This window comes from Carassius gibelio, chromosome B24, assembly GCF_023724105.1.
Source record: "Carassius gibelio isolate Cgi1373 ecotype wild population from Czech Republic chromosome B24, carGib1.2-hapl.c, whole genome shotgun sequence".
NCBI lineage: Eukaryota > Metazoa > Chordata > Actinopteri > Cypriniformes > Cyprinidae > Carassius > Carassius gibelio.
Window position 1 is genome coordinate 3,272,970 of NC_068419.1, and position 22,809 is coordinate 3,295,778.

The 22,809-nt window shown below is 34.6% G+C and overlaps 3 protein-coding genes across 6 annotated transcripts; 2 read left to right on the plus strand and 1 right to left on the minus strand.

Moving 5' to 3' along the window:
• Positions 1 to 75: 75 nt before the first annotated feature.
• LOC128013272 (BTB/POZ domain-containing protein KCTD5-like) lies at positions 76 to 9,622 on the plus strand. 2 transcript variants are annotated; one of them, XM_052596128.1, is made up of 7 exons: positions 76 to 1,010; positions 4,764 to 4,872; positions 4,960 to 5,051; positions 5,913 to 6,008; positions 6,138 to 6,248; positions 7,315 to 7,440; positions 7,957 to 9,622. In XM_052596128.1, the coding sequence occupies exons 1-7, from the start codon at positions 807 to 809 to the stop codon at positions 7,984 to 7,986; spliced, it is 768 nt and encodes a 255-aa protein (XP_052452088.1). In that variant the 5' UTR covers positions 76 to 806; the 3' UTR covers positions 7,987 to 9,622. The 2 variants fall into 2 exon arrangements, with proteins under 2 accessions (XP_052452088.1, XP_052452089.1); XM_052596129.1 differs by lacking the exon at positions 6,138 to 6,248.
• A 543-nt stretch (positions 9,623 to 10,165) lies between these two features.
• On the plus strand, positions 10,166 to 14,218 carry LOC128013478 (SUMO-conjugating enzyme UBC9-B). Its single transcript, XM_052596508.1, has 7 exons — positions 10,166 to 10,349; positions 11,356 to 11,432; positions 11,585 to 11,668; positions 11,744 to 11,816; positions 11,887 to 11,996; positions 12,091 to 12,170; positions 13,406 to 14,218. Exons 2-7 carry the CDS (start codon positions 11,367 to 11,369, stop codon positions 13,467 to 13,469), a joined length of 477 nt encoding a protein of 158 aa, XP_052452468.1. The 5' UTR covers positions 10,166 to 10,349; positions 11,356 to 11,366; the 3' UTR covers positions 13,470 to 14,218.
• Positions 14,219 to 14,382: 164 nt separating this feature from the next.
• Positions 14,383 to 22,350, minus strand: LOC128013477 (interleukin-9 receptor). 3 transcript variants are annotated; one of them, XM_052596505.1, is made up of 9 exons: positions 22,223 to 22,350; positions 21,539 to 21,621; positions 21,025 to 21,145; positions 20,741 to 20,916; positions 20,503 to 20,642; positions 19,055 to 19,247; positions 18,876 to 18,966; positions 18,729 to 18,795; positions 14,383 to 15,590 (listed from the first exon to the last, which is right to left on the minus strand). In XM_052596505.1, exons 2-9 carry the CDS (start codon positions 21,606 to 21,608, stop codon positions 15,300 to 15,302), a joined length of 1,149 nt encoding a protein of 382 aa, XP_052452465.1. In that variant the 5' UTR covers positions 21,609 to 21,621; positions 22,223 to 22,350; the 3' UTR covers positions 14,383 to 15,299. The 3 variants fall into 3 exon arrangements, with proteins under 3 accessions (XP_052452465.1, XP_052452466.1, XP_052452467.1); XM_052596506.1 differs by having other exon boundaries at positions 18,876 to 18,963; positions 22,223 to 22,348; XM_052596507.1 differs by lacking the exon at positions 22,223 to 22,350 and having other exon boundaries at positions 20,994 to 21,145; positions 21,539 to 21,620.
• Positions 22,351 to 22,809: the final 459 nt, after the last annotated feature.

The following is a 22,809-nucleotide window of genomic DNA, read 5'->3' on the forward strand; positions in this document are numbered from 1 at the left end:
TATAAGTTGTTTTTCCCCTGATAGGAAAAAGAAAAAAAAATGATTTCTTGCATAAAGAAAAAAACTTATGTTAATGTAATATTCAAACATTATAAATAAATGTATACATATTTCCTCATACTTATATATATTGTTATATGTGTTATTTACAAGTCAGATTTACAAATAGGGAAATTAGTTAGACCTTCTAATTAAGAGATGAATTTACCGCCCTCTGTAGTAAACACACGGAATTTCATTTGTTCGTGCAGCCTTCCACACCAATATATATGGGCTTTGGGCATTTACGAATCAGAGGCATCATATGATCTAGAAAAAAATGCTGTTTAGACAGGCTGCTCACGCGGCTAAATATCCAGATGTTCTTTTTGAAATCTGTAGTATTGATGAATCAGAATCTTTGTGTCGAATCGGTTCGTTCGGACGATTCGCTTCAACCTATTCACCTATATATATATAATCTAAATTGTTATTTTCATTATTTATTATTTTCTTCCCGTCTACCAATTTTACTGCTAAACTATTTTTTTGTAACAGATTAGTGATTCCCAAAAACTTTGCTACAAGCGCTTAGGTCGAATCAATTTAAAAGTATCGATTCAAAAGAATGATTCGTTTTCGAATCCCTGAAAATTCGATCGCAAAACGTTACAGTGGGTCTAGATGACGCAAATAACAACAGCGCGTGTCTTTTCAGTGTCTTGAGCCTAAAAACAAAAGTGAGGGGTGTTTCTCTGCGCCGTCTGTTGGTCACTGGAGAGGCGCGCGGTCACCGTTACGCATTTCAGCGGAACACCGAGCGCAGGATGACCGACACTCACGGCGAGATCAGCGGGCACGTCTGTCTGCGACCGGCTCCGGTGCAGACCTTTAACCACAGATCCTCTACGTGGGTCCGTTTGAACGTCGGTGGCACGTACTTTCTGACCACCAGACAGACGCTCTGCAGGGATCCCAAATCGTTCCTGTTCCGGCTGTGCCAAACAGAGCCAGACCTCGATTCTGATAAGGTAACAACACTTTGATTTATTTAATTTAGAGAACAATTCGTTTATTCTACTGTAGTTTAAAACGTAATATATTGGACAGACCATTTATTTATTTAGTTAATGTATAAGTAATTTATAAAGTATGGCTGGGGAAAGTAGAGTGCAGTGAAACAAGACTCAAATACAGCCTCTGTAAAACCTATTTCATTTATAGTTTAAATAATACTATTATACTGACATTATTTAGGCAACTTAATTGTTAAAATATGTAATTTTATTTATACAAACCTATTGTTAGTCAATGTGAGATACTGTTATTAATATATGAACATTAATAGAAAAGTGCATAATTTTTAAACAATGTTAAGAAGCTATAGTGTAAACAAAACTGAAAGCTGTACATTAAATTGTAAAATAAATAAACAGACCATTTAATTTGTATTTATTTATTATTATTCACAAGACAAAAGATCTCTTTCTTCTCAATTTTGAGGAGTTTCTTTTAAATGGGTCATGAGTATTTCACGTCATAGGTTAATAATCGCTTATATTGTTGTCTAGAGTTATTTGTATTGTTTCTATGGTAGTTTGGGGCTTGTCCAGATGGTTGTTTTTGTCTAGAGTTGTTTTCCTGTCGGATGGACACGAACAAGCACACTTTTACTGTCCACTCCAGCCCTCCTCTGTCCTCTCCCAGACCCAGAACAAGCTCTCTTCTGTTCTTCTCTGAGTGTTCATGGCTGGGAAGATGGTGGAAGATGGTGGATGCGGGTGGATGGTGGCACCTTGTAGGTCTGGGGCATCCTGGGGTGGCCTTGCGATGACATCATCAGCACATCTGCCCCAGTTTTGTAATCTGGACACAATCCGGCTTATGACACCTGAGCTGTGTCAGAGATCAGGGTGGAAGGTTACGCTGCACGGGTCGCTTCAGGCAAAGATCACTGTCGGAGGTTTCAAGTGAAGGCTATGTCTTATATTGTTCCCCAAAATATTAGAATCTGGTTTGAACCTGTATTTTGCTGCCAGAAAATGCACTGTAAAGAAATTGCTAATTAACCTAAGAATTTGCATTATGTGAAAAATTAGTTTCACTCAGAAATGACTAGTAAATTTCCCAATAAATTACAAATGAATGCATTAAATTAATTGTGAAATTTTCAAGTATAAAAAATAGTATTTTCTGTTTTATTTTCAACATTTAAAAATTTTTTTTTTTTATAAAAGTCGTTACAGCTAAATTAATTTGTAAAAAAACAGTAGTAGACGTAATAGTATTATTTAATATGAAAGACTTAAGTATGACTACACCAGCTGCAGTTTTTCAGTGTAAAATCAAGTGAGAATTTATGGTAGTAAATTTGTTGTTCTATATCCAACCACTCTGAATCGGAAAACTGATCAAATATATCAAACATTGTATTTAAAAATATTTTTAAAATTGAAAACTGAGTAGAAAACAGCATTATTGTGACGTTGAATGGATGAAATACATATTTTTTTATAAAAATAAAAAGTTTCTGTGGTCTACATTATTAAAATTGCCTATTATTTGAATTTACATTAAAGCTCAAGTTCTATAAAAGTTTTTTTTTGTAACTAGTTTGTAACTATTAAAAACCATTTTATATCAGAAAACTGATAAAATACATAACTTTAAAAAAGTATAAATAATTAAAACTGAGAAGAAATAAGGATGTAATATAAAATAACTTCATAAACTCTAATTAAATCTTACTGCTAAAAATTTGATTTTATATTTATTTGTTAAAAAACTTTATCTTAAAAAGTATCTCATGATAATATCCAGAAGATAATTACTAAGTTAAACATATGTATTTTGATTATTTTGTAAAAGTAAAAGTAAGTACCAACCGGACCAGATTATTGTCTCCACCAATTGCATTGGTTTGGGGGGCGGGGCCAAATGTTAGTTCAACCAATGCCAGATGGGGGCGGGGCAATTTGTTTGGGAAACTTGTTTGAAACAGTAATTATTTATGTGTTATTTTGTTTGGATTTGAAAGGCGACAAACCTTACACACTTCCTCTTTAAACCTTGTCATATAATGATTATAACTATAGTTAAAGTGCACATTTGTGATATCATTTTACTATAGCAAAATAAAAAATTATGTCATTTGCACAGCGCACATCACATTGTTTTGGGCTCGCACAGCTCCGGCTGTCTCACCTCCTCTCATCTCTCAAATCTCAGGCGGTAATCTCAAAATAACCCTAATCCAGAATAATCCTGCTCTCTAGAGGCTTTAACCCTGTAAAGAGCAGGAGTCTCTAAGGCTCTGGGAAATCACTCCACGCCGTTTGTGCCCCAGTTTTGATAAAAAGGGTGATTTCAGACTCACACACTGTTCCAGGTTTGGTTTGAATCGTCCTGGTTGAAGGCAGTGTGTTAATTTTTTTATGACTGTGGCCTGCGTGCCATTGCAGACAGAGAAGCAGAGTCCCACACGCGCACAACGCATAAATGTTTAAACTCTCTTTCCTCTAATGCTTCTCTTAACTCGCACACTATACTGAAATAGAAACAAAAATTTGAAATAATAGCGAGAACTTGGTTTTCACTCATGGGCCATTCTACTAAATTGATTCAGAGTTAGAAACATCTTTGGGGAAAAAAAAAAAATAATAATAATTGTATGTGTGCAAACTGTATGCTATCCAATGCACACATTTCTAATTGTGCAGTTAATTCTCATATTGTATTTTCATACCATTATGGAATATTTGTCCTCTCGCCAAATAGAACACTACCAAAACACAGTAGACATAAATTTCATTAGAAGGGTTATGTTGACCTAATAAGATTTTGCTTGCATCTAAATGGTAAATATATATTTTTTTGCTATCTTATTAAAAATAAATTGGAGTTAAATCAATAAAAAAATATTTTTTAACAATATTTACATTTTAATTTATGATATTTGTTGTAATTTTTTTTTATTTACAAATTTTTCTTTGTAAAAGGCAAAGCAGTTGATCATACGGATTTTAAAGTTAAAGATTCATTAGTCTGAATATATAATGAACCAAAATCTATCATAAAATCTTAGCTGATAATTAATCCCATGTTTCGGTAGTGACTGCACATTTTCGGTAATGACAGTAATGCTTTGGTAGCGATTGCACTTTTAACTCGTATACTAAAACACTGCTGAAACATACTTTCATGTAAAAAAATAAAATAAAAAAATGCGTAACTGTACTAAAATTTTATTTCCCCCAAATATGGGGATTATGTGTTCCCTTTTCTCACTACCGAAACAATGATGACATGTTTAGATAGTGTCTGTTTCAGTAGTGCCAGTTTAAATGGGATAATACCAAAAAACAATTACAAAAGCTCTACCAATTGTTTCAGTAGTGGCTGTTTTGGTAGTGACAGTTTTAGATGCCTTTGAACCTAAAATGAAATGGACTAAAACATGACATGAATTTTTTTTTTTACATAGATTTTCAGGGGGGAAATACAAAAATTATTTCAATATCATTTTCATAAATTGGAATTTATGGCTTAGGGTTCAGGACACACACATCCCAACTGAAAGTACCTAATAAATGATGATTTTATATATATTATGCATATTTATATTATAAATATTATTGTGGGTTTTAGAAGATATTAGAAGGATCTTAGTAAATATCTGAAATGTAAATATTTAAATGCTTTTTTTTTTTTTTTATTGTGGGACAGAAGTCTGTACAGAACATTATATAATGTTTTCTTTCTCTGTCTGTTGATTTCTACTGTAGGATGAGTCTGGGGCGTATTTGATTGATAGGGATCCCATGTATTTCGGGCCTGTGCTGAATTACCTGAGACATGGGAAGCTGGTCCTCAACAAGAACCTGACGGAGGAAGGTACGACACACATCCTCAGCCAAACTGACACGACTGAGACTGTGATTGCTGCTGTATAGCTTTCATGTGTGTGTGTGTGTGTCTCAGGAGCTCTTGAAGAGGCAGAGTTTTACAACATCACATCATTAATAAAACTCATCAAAGAAAAGATCAGTGAAAGAGAAGCCAAGACGACCCACGTAAGGAAGCAGGAACACACAGTTCACTCTGACACTTACACTGAAATCCTTTAAGATTTATTTTGAGATAAAAACAGACTTTAAACTGAGATATGCTACTGTAGGTGAATCAGAGTTATTATTAGTATTACTTTTTATACTTATTTTAGTCTAGTTTTCAGTGATTTTATTATGTGCTTTTGACATTTTTTTTATTTTATTTTTTGAGGAATATTTCTTATAGCATTTTTACTTTAAGTACAGTTTTAGTTTTAATTTCCATTTATCAATTTTAGGGCTTCAGCTTAAACTTATTTCAGCTCATTGCCAACATTTCATATTTTTTATCTAATATTTTATTCTATTTAATATTTATATTTTATTTCATTGATCAAAAATGGTTTTAATAGCTTTAGTTTAACGATGATCCATCATATCAAGACAGTTATATCACTGGCTGGCACAATAATGCATTTATGTCAAAAGATGTATTCTAGGTTCAGAGAAAGTGACTGTTTTGTGACTGAATTCAGATTTCTTTTTTTTTGCTGCTAGAAACTATGGCTAACATTGTACATTTTACTTTTACTTGATGGAGCAAAATATGTCCCCTTATATTTAAAGCATTAAAACTACTTGCAATAATTTGCAATAGCAATAATTTAGACTAACTAATCTACTTTACATATAAAATTACATTTAACTCAAAATATTCAGGATAATATTTAAAACCTTAAGACACTTAAAATGTATAATGGACTTAAAAATGTATGAATGTAATATACATAAACATATAACATTATATGAAAAAGAGCTAGCCCAAGCATCCATCTATCTAGACAGATGCTTTACATACTTCTCCATCCTTGTCTCTGTTTTCAGACGCCAGTCAAGCATGTTTACAGAGTGTTGCAGTGTCAAGAAGAAGAACTTACTCAGATGGTCTCGACCATGTCAGACGGATGGAAGTTTGAGCAGGTAAATCGAACCCGGCTTTAGTTCATCTGATCATTCACGCTCCACAACAATCAGAATCGCTCACGCCGGTTCAGCTGACCTGCGGTGTGTGATGTAGGCCCCGCCTTACGCTCTGATTGGTTGTTGCAGCTTGTCAGTGTAGGTTATGGGCGGGCCCAGAAGTCAGAGTTTTTCCTGATTGTGTCTCGAGAGGTGAAGGGGGAGGAGTCAAGCCAAACTCACCCTGCCCACAGTGGAGAGGTGTGTCCAACGATCCCCTGTCCTCCCACTAACCACTGCATGCTGATTTTCATTGCAATGGTCACAGTGAATGCTGTCCCCTGCGTGGATGTTGGTGATTCACACCTGCATGTTTATAGTTGTGTTCACATGTTTATAACAAGGGCCGAGTCTTTGCATTCAATTGCATGTTAAACAATGTATGTGCACCCTGTTGTATTTTCGTTAAAGGGAATGTTCACCTAAAATGACCATTTCAGCCAATGGAGTCAAGCTCCAAAATTAGGTAAATCACAAAGCTCTGCAATCACATTCTTGTTAATATTAAAAATATGCCAAACGTCATGTTTCCATGACCAGTTATCACTGAAGTCAAACCTGAGTTAAGGCAGGGGAAATGTTTCCAGTGATGCACAATCAGCAACATTTTAAGGTGGACTGTCGCTTTAAAGGAATAGTTCACCCAAAAATGAAAATATACTGAACATGTACACTGGTCATCCAAGAAGTAGATGAGTTTGTTTATGCATCACAACAAATTTGTAGCAATGTACCATTACATCACTTGTTCACCAATCGATCCTCTGCAGTGAATGGGTGCCGTCAGAATGAAAATCCAAACAGCTGATAAAAACTTCACAATAGTCCATAAGTAATCCACTCCAGTCCACCAGTTATTGGGAAGCAGAAAGCTGCATATTTTAGTTAAAAGCAGCTGTCTTAACTTAATGATAGATTTGTTTCAGACAAACATGCAGCTTTTTGCTTCACAAGACATTAACTGATGGACTGGATTCGTGTGGATTACTTGTGATGTTTTTATCAGCATTTTGGACTCTCATTCTGACGGCACCCATTCACTGCAGAGGATCCACTGGTGAGCAAGTGATGGAATGCTATTTCTCCAAATCTGTTCTGATGAGGAAATAAACTCATCTACATGTAAATCTTGGATGGATTGAGGGTGAGTAAGTATTCTGTAAATATTTATTTTTGGGTGAACTACTCCTTTACTAATCTTTAGTCATTCTGAGACTGAATACAGTTGCTAAACTCTGTCTGTTTCTCTCATTCATGTTTTGTGTAGCTGGTCAATATCGGATCCTCCTATAACTATGGTAATGAAGATCAGGCGGAGTTCTTGTGTGTTGTTTCTAAGGAACTGCACAACCAATCGAACAGCAGCAACACTCAACCCAGTGAGAAAGCCAAGGTCAGTAAGATGTTTGTTAAAAAAATTATACTTTTATTTAGTAAAGTTGTGTTAATTTGATCAAAAGTGACAGTAAAATACATTCATAATGTTAAAATATTTTTCTATTTCCAATAAATGCTGTTATTTTGAAGTGTCCAGCAAATTAGCATATTAGAATGATTTCTGAAGATCATGTGACACTGAAGACTGGAGTAATGATATTGAAAATACAGATTTGATCACACGAATAAATTACATTTTACATCATATTCAAACAGAAAACAGTTATTTGAAATTGTAATACTATTTCACAATATTACTGATTTTAGTGTATTTTTAATCAAATAAATGCAGCTTTGGTGAGCAGAAGAGACTTTGACCTGTAATGTGCATACTATAATTCTTCAGCAATAGTACGCATAGTACATTATTAAAAAAAATAGCTGTTGTGTTTTAGGGTATTGGTGACCGTAGATTAGTGCAGATTAATAATCTGTTGTTGTATTATGTAAATCCTCTGCTGTTTTCCCTCAGATTCTACAGGAACGTGGTTCTAGAATATGATCATCTAGAGCTCCCATGTTTTAGACACATCAGCTCTTTCTAGAACATCCCACGAGCTTGTTCTCTTCACACCTCGAGAGCACTGGACACCTGACGCACGCAAGCAGCACGTGAAGAACATGGCCACTGTAATCTAGTCTTCCTGATGCTTGTTTGTTTAGATCTTCATGGATTCAGTGACAGGATCTGAAGAGATGGACCAGTGTCAGTCTCAGGGAACAAAAGGAAATGGACGGGTCACTCTGAATCACTGCCCACCTCTTACCACAATCATTCCAATGGACATACAGTGGGGTCCAAAAGGGATAATACTTTGATTTTGCATTTAAAACAAATGCTTTTCCTTACAAATCTCTCTGTATTTGGTTTGTCTCCCATTTTCTTTAGTCAATAACATGATCAAAACCTGATGCTCATGTACTCCTGCATGATTTGCAATGTTTCAAGGAGCGTCTTGAGCTTCAGTGGAAGCAGGAAAATCTGAGCGCAATCAAGGATCAACGTCATTTGATTGGACACAGATATAATACATAATATAACATATAATGTCTTTATTTAACACTTCTTCAAAAGCAAATTATTTTAACTCTTTTTGTAAAGGTGTAAAAAAGACTTTTGGACCCTACTGTCCTATGATTTATATATGCAACAAAAGTGATTAGTAACAAATTTGGCAACAGCGCTATGGTTGAGTACACATTGTAATGCAAGATTTTATTGCTGAGAAATATTTCTTAGTGTTGAGATTTTAGCTACACTAACATTCAAACGTCTGGGGTTATTTATAGCTATAGTCTCTGCATTAATTTGATCAAAAATGCAGTAAAAGCAGTAATATTTATAATGCACAGTTTGATAAATAGAAAGCCTGAAACAGGATTTAATTGATATAGAAATATTTTATAATATTTTAAATGTCTTTACTGTTGCTTTTGATCAATTTAATGGGTCCTTGCTGAATAAAAAAACTTACTGATCCCAATCTTTTGAATGCTTTTTTACTTGTGAAAATGATTGCTTTTGCACTACTGCTATTATTATTATTATCATCCAGGCAATATTTCAGAGGTATTGGTTAACCGTTGTTATTATTATTATTATTATGCTGAAATGTGTTATTATTACTGAATACTTGGCTGGAGGAGAGACAGGATACAAAGCATTTAAAAGACACTTTGCCTGTCCTGATCTTGCACATTTGAGTATATACTATACATCAGGGTTATTCAAATCTTGCCCTGGAGGGCCCGTGCACTGCAGAGTTAAGCTCCAACCCTAATCAAACCCACTACCTGTGATTTTCTAATGAGCTCAAAGACATTGATTAACAGGCTCAGGTGTGTTTGATTAGGGTTGGAGCTAAACTCTATAGTGCACCAGCCCTCCAGGGCAAGATTTAAATAACCCTGCTATACATTCTCTAAGGTAGCAGTGTATGCATTTGTATGACTTTTGTAAATGTTAACATCTAAACCTGTACTGCAAAATCACCTCACTGTAAAATCTGAATGTAGAGACACACATCCACACACTTTTAAAATACATAAGCATTTAAAAAAAAATAATCACATGTCTGTGTGCTTGAACTGCCATTTCAGGGCGAAATAAAATAAATAAAGCTATATATTAAAAATCATTTTAATTGTAATAAATTAAACTTTATTTTATAAAATTTGGTTTAGGTTTATTTTAATAGCTGGAAATCTGTATAAACCAAACCAGGAAAATAAGGCCTCTCTTAGGTCTCTATGATTTCCACTGGATAGTCACAAAATATTTTATTTTGGGGTGAACTGTCCCTTAAATTTTAGCAGAAAACCTCATTTGGCTTTCTTTGAAAGCTTCAAGAACTCTATTTATATTCTCCATTTTATTAATGTTGAATTTTGAACATCCAGGACAAAACAACTACTGTATTAATTTTTATTTATTTGTTTATTTATTAATATTTATTGTTAGTAAACTTACCTAATTCTTTGAAACTGTATAAAGTACACCCTAGATAGATTTTTCTTTTTAATTCTGGTAGGTACTGTCCCTTTAAATGTTAGCCGTCTAAAAGAATGCCTGCTCCAAATTGTTTCCACTATCTTAAAAATACAACGTATAATTTGACATACGCCTGTATGTCAAAGCTAGAAAATACTTAAACAAATCTGTCTGTTGAACGGACAGCATTCGCGTTGACTCGACCGACACAGACTTTTCCCTTCAGGCGATCTGCGCGTCGTGCCGCGGGGTCCTGATTAGACTGCTTCAGAACCGAATGTGTTTTCGGGAGGGAAACTTCACAGGTTTGGTTCCGAGTCAAAGACGATTCGAATACGTGGGCCCAGAAGTCGAATAACACTGGGATTCTCGAGGTAAGGCGGTTCTGTCAGTACGGTCGATGTGTTGTTGTTTTTTGGCTGCCGGTAGACGCTCGCGTCGGTTTTGTTTGGAACGGTTGCTGTGTGAACGCGCGCTCGCGTCAAAGGAAGTCGAGTTTCTTTGTCCCGCGCGCTCATGAACCGCGTTCCATCACTCGATTTTATGATGTCATAATGTTAGGTCCAAACCTTTCTTGATTATGGAGTCATAACGTGGAATTAAAATTCCATCATGTAATCGTGTAGGACGAACTTATTAGGAGGACTTAAAAACCTGAGCTATGAAGCCATAATCAAGCTTGTGCATTTACTACTATCACATAATCTATCATGCATCATAATCTGTTGTTGACAAACTTTATTATTTCCTTGTAAAAGGAAGTCAACCGTTTTGATTGTGGTGTAATGCAAATGTGGTTAATTGCAAGTGCGACGTCAAATCTTCATTATGTCACGCTGTGGATTTGATAACATTCAAGACATGTGGATTATGATAACCACATAAAGTATATAAATTAAGTTATTATTATTATTTTTTTTTTTTACCTGAAATGCTAGTTATTGTTATTGCATTGGACTGAAACAGCCTGACTTTTCTCACAACTTTTATTTTACTTAATTTTACTTTATCTTTTTTGGTAATACTAATCCATAATTGTGTTTCCAGTAAAAAATAATTTTTTTTGTAAGTTTTATTATTGCTAATATATATATATATATATTTGAATACTAATTTTGCCTGGCTGCTAAAAAATTTTTGACGTGCAAAAAAATAAAATAAAACACTTTTAGATTAAAAATCCTTTCGAACATTTCTCATGTGCATCTGTCACAGGCAGAAATATATGAGATGGGTAATATAAATATAAATGATCTACAGATATTCCATAATATAAATATTTTATAAGAACTACAATTATTCCAGTTTGTGAATATATTGCACTAGCGTTCTCATTTATTTGTTCAGCATATACTCAGATAAATGTGCATTTCTCCATAGGTTCAGTGGTCATGTCTGGCATTGCTCTGAGTCGACTTGCACAAGAGCGCAAAGCATGGCGGAAAGACCATCCATTCGTGAGTAACCCTTGTATTCTGTTAATAAACTGACTTGCAGTCCACACAACAATCAGTTAAATCCTGTGCACACCTGTTCACTTCTGGATATATACTACAAAATAAAACTGAGAACCCTGTAATACATATGCATTGTATCCTCTGGTGCTCAGGGCTTTGTTGCGGTGCCTACGAAAAACCCTGACGGTACAATGAATCTTATGAACTGGGAATGTGCTATTCCAGGAAAGAAGGGGGTAAGACTGTTCCTTTAAGCTTTAATTCGATTATTCAGCTGTAGCATCATGTGACATCTCTCCATCTCTCTCTAGACTCCATGGGAAGGAGGTCTGTTCAAGTTAAGGATGCTGTTTAAAGATGACTACCCCTCATCACCCCCAAAATGTGAGTTTTGCACATAGCCAGTCCATGCTGCCTGGATCACAGCTCACAAATGCTTGCTTCTTTTCAAAAGGTAAATTTGAGCCTCCGCTGTTCCATCCGAATGTGTATCCATCAGGAACGGTGTGTCTTTCCATCCTAGAGGAGGATAAAGACTGGAGGCCTGCCATTACCATTAAACAGGTCCATTTAAAAGTCTAGTCGTTTCTATTCTAGTGCCTCGAGTTCTACAGTGCTCTTTTATTAAAGCTCATCTTGCCACCTTTTCTTCCTTCAGATTCTGTTAGGGATTCAGGAGCTGCTAAATGAACCGAACATACAGGATCCGGCTCAGGCGGAGGCGTACACTATATACTGGTATGAGTTCTAGAACATAAGTGGTGTTTACTTCCAAATTTTAGTGAGCAAATAAAAATAGAACTTCACAAGTGGTTGATTTGAAATACTTCTCACAGGCTTCTCACAGAAATAGCACTCAAAATGTCAGCTGTATGAGAGACACGCACAAGAAAGTGCAGCTTAGGATGTTGCTAAAATAACAATATGGTTTCACATAAAAATGTTGGGATTCCATAACAAAGAAATAGAATATTAAACCATTTCCACCACTTGAGTTGATACGAAAAATATTATGTAGGTTGAATATCATAAGGCTTTTTGTCCCTCATAATTTCAGCTTTTTTTGTCTACTTGGCTTTGAAAGTAGAACTCAGCAGAGATTAAAGTCAAAATTATGCGAAAAAGTCAAATTTAATTAAAAAAAAAAGAAAAAAAAGGGTGATTGAGTTTTTTTTTTTTCCTCTCTTTTTGTTTATAATTATCTTGTGTCATAATTATGCTATTTAATTAAATTTTGACTTGGTCTTAATTATGACTGTCACTTTTGGCTTTTTAATTATATTCTTTACTTTTTATATTATAATTTTGACTATTACCTTTTGATTTTTTTCCTCATAATTATGGATTATTAGTATGTCAAAATTTGGTCTTTTTATATAATAATTTTTAGTTTTATATCAGTCTCAAAATTGACTCAAATTTGACTTGAATCATTATTTTTTATAAATTATCACTGTGTCATAATTGTGGATTATCATCTCATAATTTTGGCCTTTTTTCTTTTTATCTCATAATTATGACTCATAATTGACTGTCAATTTTAATATGTCATAATTGGGACTCTCGATTATCTTTGGGAGATTAAATACTAAGTAGTAAATACGAGATAAAAATACAATTATGATATACTTTTAGATCTATGACGTAATTGATTTACTAAAGCATTGTTTTCAAAATGTGGAGGAAATGATCTTTTTATCATAATAGAAACATTTTTTATTCATACTTAACGGAGTATTAGCATGCATTACCATTGCAGTGCATTCTGGGATTGCCTAATACACAAAAGATGAGTGCAGATCTGTTTTAGATTCATAAGGAAGCATTATTTTGCTGCCTAGTGTCTGGAACATCCTTCACTTTGAAAGCACACCTATGTGTCTAATGTTCCCTAGGTAGGCAGCTCACTAGTTTCATGACACTGAAAGTGAGATGTTTCTTGTATTGATCGCTCTGTCTTTTTGTGTTTACAGTCAGAATAGAGTGGAGTACGAGAAGAGAGTTCGTGCACAGGCCAAAAAATTCTCCCCGTCGTAAGCGCGACGGAGGGATGGACGAATGGAAAGAGGGAATATGTAAATACTCCTGCTATCCTCTCATTGGGACTAAAAGGACTTAAAAACATGACATCTGTGCCATCGACCCTGACCCCTTCCCCTCCACCACAAAAAAAAATCACACTCTTCCACACTCCTCCTCTTCCCTTTTAATTAATTTGCTGTCCGTTTCCTTTAAAACACAGTCAGTGATTCCGTACCTTGTTGCATTTCAAACCGGCTCGTGCGAAATCACAAACACAACTTCAGTCTTCGATCAAAAACGGACTGTTGGGATTTTAGCTCTTTATTCATTTGGTGTGTCTGTCTGTGTGTGCTTGCATACACTCGTCATTTTAATCTGTTCGTGAGGCTTCGTTTTCCCTTGAGTGAGTGAGCGAGCGAGTGCGTGTGTCCTGTGTGGCTCTGGTTTAGGTTGGTTTATTACGTTACGTGTGTGGGACAGTGCCTCATGGTGAAGTTTCCCCCCAGAATGCTGATCTAGGACCAGTTTCTTCTCCATTGGACGTGTTTGTATTTGACCAGCCGTGTGGTCTTAGATCTGTCTAGGATTGTCTAATGCTGATTCTTCAAATAAAGTCCAGAATAAATGTTCCTGTGAGCAGCAGAACCAGAATCCAATTCTCTTAAACATGCTGTACATGGGTTCTTGTTTGTTTGATGGGAACATGTGTCCTGTGTTCACGCTGATTGTGTCTGTATGTTTAATAAAGCTCTTTCTACAATATGCATCTGCAGATTGTGTGTGTGTGTATCCTGAGCAGATGTTTCATATATATATATCAGATGCGTTGTTTAAAAACAGCTTGATGGAGGGGTGTTTAAACTTGGCACAGCGACTTAATGCTCATGACAGGCTAAAAACAGAAAAAGGGTGAGAGATGATTGTCATCTTTGGTATGGATGTTTACTGAGTTGATGTATCGGAAATCATACCTATTGCATTTTCATTTGCATAGCTTTAATGATCATGTAAACATTCATATTTACAAAAAGAAAGAATTGGACCGAAAGCATTGTAACAGCTTTATATAAAAACATAAAAAAAAGAATACAGAAAAAAAAAAATAGTGAAAAGTATTGAAAAAATTTCAAGTTTGTACTTTGTTTTAACTTTTTTTTTCACCTTAAAATGCCTGATTACATACCGTTTACTTGATTGATTGATGTAATTTGTGTTAAATAAACTGCTATGATACAGCTATTTAGCAGGATTTTCTTATTAAAATAAAAAGCAGTTAAGCATGTGTGAATACATTGATATTTATGCTTTTGTGCAAAGAGCAAAAGCACATGTAGTATATAAGCACATTACCTAATACGTAAAAAATTTTAATACATTCATTTCTGTTCAAATTTAGTCTAGTTTCCAAACTTGTGCCACATGTACACTACCACTCAAAAAGGGGTTGGTAAGATTTTAAATGATTTTGAGGCTTCATTTAATGTGAGATATTAGAAATTAAAAACCTTTTTTAAATATAATTTATTTCTGTAATCAAAGCTGAATTTTCAGCATCATTCCTACAGTCTTCAGTGTCACATGATCCTTCAGAAATCTTTCTAATATGATGATTTGCTGCTCAAGAAACATTTCTTACTTTTATCAAAGCTGAAAACAGTTGTTCTGCTTCATATTTCTGTCAGACTTCTTTGTTGAATAGGTAGTTTCTTTGAAATATTTTAACATTAATGCCTGCGATGTCATTTCTGATTAATTTAATGTTAGTGTCCTTGGTGCATAAAGCAATTTTCTTAAAAAAAATCTTATTTACCCCAAACTTTTGAACAGTAGCGTGCATGCAACATGTTAGACTGCATAAGTGTGTGAACTGGAAAGTGTGCAGTAGTCCTCACTGCATGTGATGCTTCCTCTCTCGGTTGTGACAAAATCGCGAATCCAACACCCTGAGTCGACCTCTGAACCCAGAGGAGACTGCGGCATGCTGGGAGACTCATGCTCGTCGAGCTCTCCCAAATTCTCATAGTCTAAGGTGGTGGGTTGAAGGGGCGTGTCTGTGCTCTCTGTCAGAATGTCAATCTGGAGAGACTCCTCCCCCTGCATTATATCTCTCATCTTACCTGACAGCACTGAGCGGATCTGAAAATACAAACACAATCAGACTATAAGCAGTCATGTATTAGTAGAATGATAGTTTGTTTCGGTCAGAACCGAGAACAACTGTTTGCACCCATGCATGCAAATCTTTAGATCTTCTTAATGCTAACACTAGAAATCATCAAGCTAATTATCAAAGGTCATGCTAAACAGTGCAAGAATGCAGATGCTATTCATTGTTTATTAACTTTAAAATATGGAAGCGTGCACTCTGACCCAAGACTTGAATTTAGATGCCCACAAAACGGCCTTTCATTTGACAAACATAAAATAGCATGTTTCTTCCGTGTGCCTGCATTTAAGAATACAATTATAGAATTGTTTTCTAAATTAACTGTGGTTTTCAAATACCCAAATGGGTTTGCAAAGTCAGAAACATGTTTGGTATCTTTTATCTGATAAGACCGCGAAACCATAGCTATCATTCTCACATCTCATATCTTTCTCTGTCTCATTTGACAGTGATGAAAAGCCAAGACTAGGGATATTTTAGCATTGTTTATAAACTATTATAGTATTTATTAAGTTTTGCAATAGGTTTTATTTTTCAATTTTCAGTTTTCATTTAAATTAATGCTTTAGTAATTGTGTTCAGTTTTAATTGTGGAAGTTATAGTACTTCATTTAATTTCCTTTTTTCATCTAATATTTGTATTATGTGTTATTTTATTAAAATGTTTAGACAGTTAATCATTGGCCCTGACAGATTTTTGGGGATATAAATCTAAAAGACATTTTATGTATCTCAATTTATGGAAAAAAGTGATAAAAACTTGCTAGAGTTTGTGTGTTATTGACCGATTTATTAATTAATTTGCCATCTAAATTGAATTTATCCACTGTTAAAATAGATAACATCAGAAATACAATAACAAATGTATATGCTACAGGGTCTAATACTTCAGTTTCATCCATCGCACCCAAAGATAAACTGTTGTGCTTTACAACTATAGGACAGGAAGAGCTAAATAAACTTATCGCCGCATCTAAACCAACAACATGTTTATTAGATCCTGTACCCACTAAATGACTGAAAGAGTTGTTGCCTGTAGCAGAAGAACCGCTTCTCAACATTATTAACTTGTTATCTTTAGGTCACGTCCCAAAACCATTCAAGCTAGCGGTTATTAAGCCTCTTATTACGAAACCACAACTAGATCCTAGGAAACTGGCCAATTTTAGGCCAATTTCAAGTCTTCCATTTAGGTCTAAAATTTTTTAATTTTTGCTCAATTGTGCTCCTTCATACAAAAAATGTTATCTGTATGAGCACATACATAGCATAGAAACTGCACTTGTTACAAATTACAAATTAAAAAAAAAAAAAAAGTACAAATGACCTGCTTCTTTTGTCAGATCAAGGCTGCATCTCATTGCTAGTTTTACTTGATTTTAGTGCTGCGATCGAAAACTATACAGGAATTCAAGGGCAGGCTCTAAGATGGTTTAGATCCCACCTGTCCGATCGCTACCATTTTGTTTATTTAAATAGGAAGTCATCTCATTTATCACCAGTAAAATATGGAGTGCCACAAGGATCTGTCCTAGGTCCACTGCTATTTTCAATATACATGTTGCCCCTTGGTAATATTATTAGAAAATACGGAATAAGTTTCCACTGTTATGCTGATGATTCTCAACTTTATATCTCAACGAGACCAGATTAAACTTCTAAACTGTCTAAGCTAACAGAGTATGTAAAAAATGTAAAAGATCGGATGACCAATCATTTTCTCCTATTAAATTCGGATAAGACAGAGATATTACTTATTGGACCAAAAACAGTACACAGAATCTAGTAGACTACAGTTTGCAACTAGACGGATGCACTGTTACTTCCTCTAAAGTCAAAAATCTGGGTGTTATATTAGACTGTAACTAGGTGTTATATTAGATAGTAAAATTTCCAAGCTACAAAACATGTTATCTGTTTCTGATGAGTCCTTACCAGGTCAAGAAACTATGATCATATTACCCCAATTGTACAGTCTCTACACTGGCTACCTATTAAGTTCTGTATCAGTTACAAATTATCATTACTTACCTATAAGTCACTGAATGGTTTAGCTCCTGCGTACCTAACTAGCCTTCTACCACGCTACAACCCATCACGCACCCTAAGGTCACAAAACACTGGACTTTTGGTAGTTCCTAGGATAGCAAAGTCCACTAAAGGAGGTAGAGCTTTCTCACATTTGGCTCCCAAACTCTGGAATAGCCTTCCTGATAATGTTTGGGGTTCAGACACACTCTCTCTGTTTAAATCTAGATCAAAAACGCATATCTTTCACCAAGCACTCAAATAATGCATCTCATCATTTGTGACTGCAGTTGTATCTGATCAAATGTGCATTATAATTCTTTAGCTAAGGTCAAACAATTTTACTTTGCTGGAACAGCTATGCTTATTATATCTCTATTTGTTTCTCTGTTAACTAGGATTTACACAAGCTCCAGTCTGGATACAGAACACCTGAGAAGAGATGATGCTGACCCTCAGAGGACCTCAGATGATGCTAACCCTGAAACAACACACAGAACTAACAAATATTGCTACAAGTGTGACTGCATCATATAATAATTGCCTTTAATAGAGTTCATCGTCTGGTTGACTACATCTTGTATTTATGTTTCTGAAAATTCCTGTCATATTCGCATAAACTGACAGTCACCACTTTTAAGCTACTACTAAATATTGTAGAAACTTAATTTTCTTTAAAGTTGCTTTGCAATGATTTGTATCGTAAAAAGCACTACACAGATAAATGTGACTTGAATTGAATAAGTCACTAATATTATTGGGTTATGTGCTTTTTCAAAAACTTTAAAGTATGAAACCTGTGCACATCAGAAAATGGGAAAACCAACAGCTCATAGAATAATTCAGTAAACAAGAATAAAATATTTTCACACAATATTGTGCCAATGGAAATTAGTTCTGAACAATGCCAATACAAAATGAATGATTCAGTGATTCATTTATAACGAGATTCGATTGTTTCGTTCTTGAATGAGTCTGCATATTCAAACAACCTGGTTGAGAGAATGATTCAGTGATACACTCATAAACCACACTTCATGCACAACCATGCATAATTGTTTCTGTTTTTTGGAAGTTACCTGAACATCTACATCCCAGTCTCTGAAATAAGGGGCTGGTGATGGTATATAATCATTCTTCCTCCATCTACAACACAAATATCCTGTCATTTATTTACACACAAAAAAATCAGAACATTTCAGGATGCTGCAGATAATGTTTCTTACCTAGAATATGGGATACAGGACAGAAGGACCAGTAGCAATGGCAATAGCAGTAGATAACAGGCAACATGGAAAGATGCTCCTGGAGTCTCTTCTCAAACACACAAAGGGAGATGAATGTTAAGCACAGTATGTGAGATTAACGTTTTCTTTGCCATTGTTTGAGTGTTCTGTAAACTGACTTTGGGGGATCTGACCAGTGGACGTTCTGTTGAGGTCCCCAGATCTCCAGTGTAACGCAGGGGACCACGGACTCCACACGCCTTCGTAATCTTGATCTGGCTGCGATCTCACACACACTGTGTAATTTGTGTGAGGCTCAAATCTAGACTCATCCACATACACCTTCTGCTCAGCAGATTCTACCTCATACAGCTGAAACACAAACATCTGGAAGTTAAGAGCACTTTTAAAGAGGAGCCTCAGAAATGAGTGACAAATGAGGTCAACGGGTGCAAACACACTTGATCATGAAACTGGGTGCTACTCATACTACGTATTGTTACTCCCACAGTGTAAAACAAAAACTCTAATAGAAAGTCTCATCATTGATAAAACAAGGCAATGTGAAATGATGTTCACATCCTGTTTCACTTCTGTAATGAAAAACAAAATGTAACTGTTTAAATATGTCTATTAATTTTGAATAAGTGATTTTAAAAGAGGAACAAACTTGTGTGGTCGTGTCTTTACACTTAGATATAGCAAAATTAGATCAGAAAACAAATCACCGTGAGAAAAAGAACTTAATGACTATAAATACGTACATGCATTTGTGAATTGTGCACATGACCAAGAACATTTGAATAAAGTGGCTACACATTGATTTCAAAGAAACAGTTCAGACAAAAATGAAAAAAGAACAACAACAACAACAATAACAATACCAAAAGTTTTAAGAATTATATTTGAAAAAAGAATGTAAAATATAATTTATTCCTGTGATCAAAGCTGTATTTTCAGCATCATTCCTCCAGTCTTCAGTGTCACATGATCTTCAGAAATCATTCTAATATGATGATTTATTATAATTGTTGAAACTTTTGTGCGACTTAATATTTTTTGGAACCTGTGAAACTTTTTAGTTTGATTCGTTGACAAATCTAAATTTTAAAAGAACCGCATTAATGCAAAATAGAAATCTTTTCAAGCAATATAAGTCTTTACTAATTTTTATTCATTTAACAGATAGTTACTGAATAAAAGTATTGATTTCTAAAAAAAAATATATATATTGTACTGACTCCAAACTTTTGAATAGTAATCTATATTGTACCACAACATTTCTATTTTGAATAAACACTGTTCTTTTTTTTTCCATTTCAATTTATAATTTTGTCAAAGAATCCTGAAAAAAGTATCACAGCTCCCAAAAAATACTAAGCAGCACAGATGCTTTCAATATTAATTATAATTTAGCATATTAGAATGATTTCTGAAGGATCATGTGACACTGAAAACTGGAGTAATGATGCTGAAAATACAGCTGCGCATCACAGGAATAAATAATATATAATAATATATATAATAATTTCTGTATTTTTGATCAAATAGATGCAGCCTTGATAAGCATTAGAATATTCTTTAAATAAATATTAAAAATGACTATACTTTTAAAGCGAGCGCACACCTTGTGTTGACTGTAAATGCTGAGCTGGTACTGTAAGTGAGGTACAAGGATTCTGTTGGCATCATATCCGCTCTGCCACTGGAAAAGAGCCCTGTCTTTCTCCCAGTGCATCGACAGGTCAGAAGGAGGGAATGGACGAACTGCAACACACACACACACACACACACACACACACACATCAGTGAGCAGAGCTGTGGTCTCATGTGCCTCTGAAATGCGTGTAGCTACTTGTTCTTACTGTGTTTACTAGGCATGAAGTCATCATCTAGAACAAAGGAGAAGTTGTTGCCATGGTAACCGGAATGGAGGGAGATCCTGAAGCTGTCCACATCGGTGAAAGTCACATGTGGTGATAAATCCAACTCGCACAGTAACGACTGTTCTCCCATCTTCAGTGTGCATTCGAAGTATTCGCTACACAAAAACAGAGTCATTTACCACAAGCAAGCATGCAGACGACTGCTTGGTAGTATGTTCATGATTTGACTGACGTGTGCTTGTGATTCAGTGCAGTATTCTCACTCAAAAGAGCTGAAATTAAGCCAGAAGGACGATTCATTGCCCAGAGACTCAGCCGAGATGTTCAGAGAGCAGGTGATACTGGATAAATAATCACTGAGACACTCCAGACCGTACTGTTCACCTGAACACATTTTTATAAGCGACATGTAATGCATCACAATAAATGCTGTGCAAATATATATATATATATATATGGGAAGAAACCTTGACATAATGTAATGTTTAATGCACTTTATGTTGTTAAATACAACAAATTGAATATATTTTCTTACTCTTTGCATTTTTTTATCAATATGGTAAAAGATAATTCTTTTTAAATCAATATAATTTAATAAGTTAGATCAAAGGTAATCTAAAAGTAGTCTGGAAAATGTTACCTGAAATGTGTAATGTAATGGATTATGTTTTTTTGTCATGTAATGTGGAATCAGTAATGGATTACAATTTGTAAGTAATCTACCCAGCTCTGTATATACATATATAATTAAATAAAATAGTGCATAAAAAAGCTTACCCCGAGTTATAAAATTCACCAAATTATGAGAGAAACAAACCAATGTGAGGATAAAAAAAGAGCAATGCATGTTCTCTTTTACCCTGTAACAAATAAACAAATATATATTAATAAAAACTGACAGATCTTATGTGTGTGTGTGTACACAAACACACACACAAACAGAATATGAATTGTGATGTTTATTTGACATTTTCTGAAGTTTGCATAGTGACTATGATTGCAATAAAAAGTCAAGTGTATTCTTGCAGCTTCCACACAACATTACTTCACTGTGAATGTTCAATTATAATTAATTTAACAAGTCACTGAACAGAACATATCTGAGACCATTATTAGACGACTGAGATGACTGTCAGATTCTAGTCAAATAATTCAAAATAATAATAAACCAAATATTTTCTGTTTACAAAAAGTCTGTGACCATAAAACTAAATTACCATGCAACTAAACTCTCACCTTCTAATGAGAATGGGATTTTTTTATTTTATTTTAATGCTATGACCTCAATTAGTATGGAAAGTACATGAGTTATTACAAAAGAAACCACAGAGGGGAAAAAAAAATTAAACCAAATTGCTTAACAAAAACTACAAAGAAAACTTAAGCAAACACACATGGCAGAAATAAAAGCATGTGAGGTGCTAATCAAAAAGAAGAAAAGTGACTGAAAGCTTATATTACCTGTAGCTCGTCGCAGACTGTAGTTGTTTCTGGTTTCACACTCTCAGTTACGCATCTGTTTCTCTCTCTCTCTCTATCCGTCTCTTATCAGATTGCATCTCTGTCATCATTTCCAATTTTTTCTCACTTTGGCCTTCAGATCAGCAAATTCTGACATGTTTAAGAAGACGTCTACTAACCGACATCATCACACTTCTACTCGATGCCTGCTTTAAAAGCCTAAACAACTTCATATTTAATTGTTTTAACGTTTCAGCAGATTCCTTAATTTTTTTTTCTTTCTTTTTTTTATAAACATCTGTCAAGTGTGAAATGGATCATAAGGATGCATGAGCATAGTCTAATATTAGTCTGTGTTTAACTTTATCCACAAACACTTGCGTAAATCGCACGCTATATTAGCCTAGAAACTAGCTGATGATTTTTTTTTATTATTACGACATGTAACTATATTATATTTTATAAAAATGTGGATGTTTAAGTGTATCCAACTTTATCCACTACACTGCATATATGCGACATCTTAAGCAAATTAAATCTTCTTCATTGTTTACATTTTTATATCATCGCAAAATGCAGCTATATTA

Coding starts and splice junctions, on each gene's coding strand:
- LOC128013272 (XM_052596128.1), top strand. CDS start 807: ATGACCGACACTCACGGCGAGATCAGCGGGCACGTCTGTCTGCGACCG. Junction 1,011..4,763: donor CAGACCTCGATTCTGATAAG/GTAACAACACTT, acceptor TTTCTACTGTAG/GATGAGTCTGGGGCGTATTT. Junction 6,249..7,314: donor ACCCTGCCCACAGTGGAGAG/GTGTGTCCAACG, acceptor TGTTTTGTGTAG/CTGGTCAATATCGGATCCTC.
- LOC128013478 (XM_052596508.1), top strand. CDS start 11,367: ATGTCTGGCATTGCTCTGAGTCGACTTGCACAAGAGCGCAAAGCATGG. Junction 11,817..11,886: donor CCCCTCATCACCCCCAAAAT/GTGAGTTTTGCA, acceptor TCTTTTCAAAAG/GTAAATTTGAGCCTCCGCTG. Junction 11,997..12,090: donor CTGCCATTACCATTAAACAG/GTCCATTTAAAA, acceptor TTCTTCCTTCAG/ATTCTGTTAGGGATTCAGGA.
- LOC128013477 (XM_052596505.1), bottom strand. CDS start 21,608: ATGCATTGCTCTTTTTTTATCCTCACATTGGTTTGTTTCTCTCATAAT. Junction 21,146..21,538: donor GGTGAATTTTATAACTCGGG/GTAAGCTTTTTT, acceptor AAATGTGTTCAG/GTGAACAGTACGGTCTGGAG. Junction 18,967..19,054: donor CACTGGTCAGATCCCCCAAA/GTCAGTTTACAG, acceptor TGTGTGTTTGAG/AAGAGACTCCAGGAGCATCT.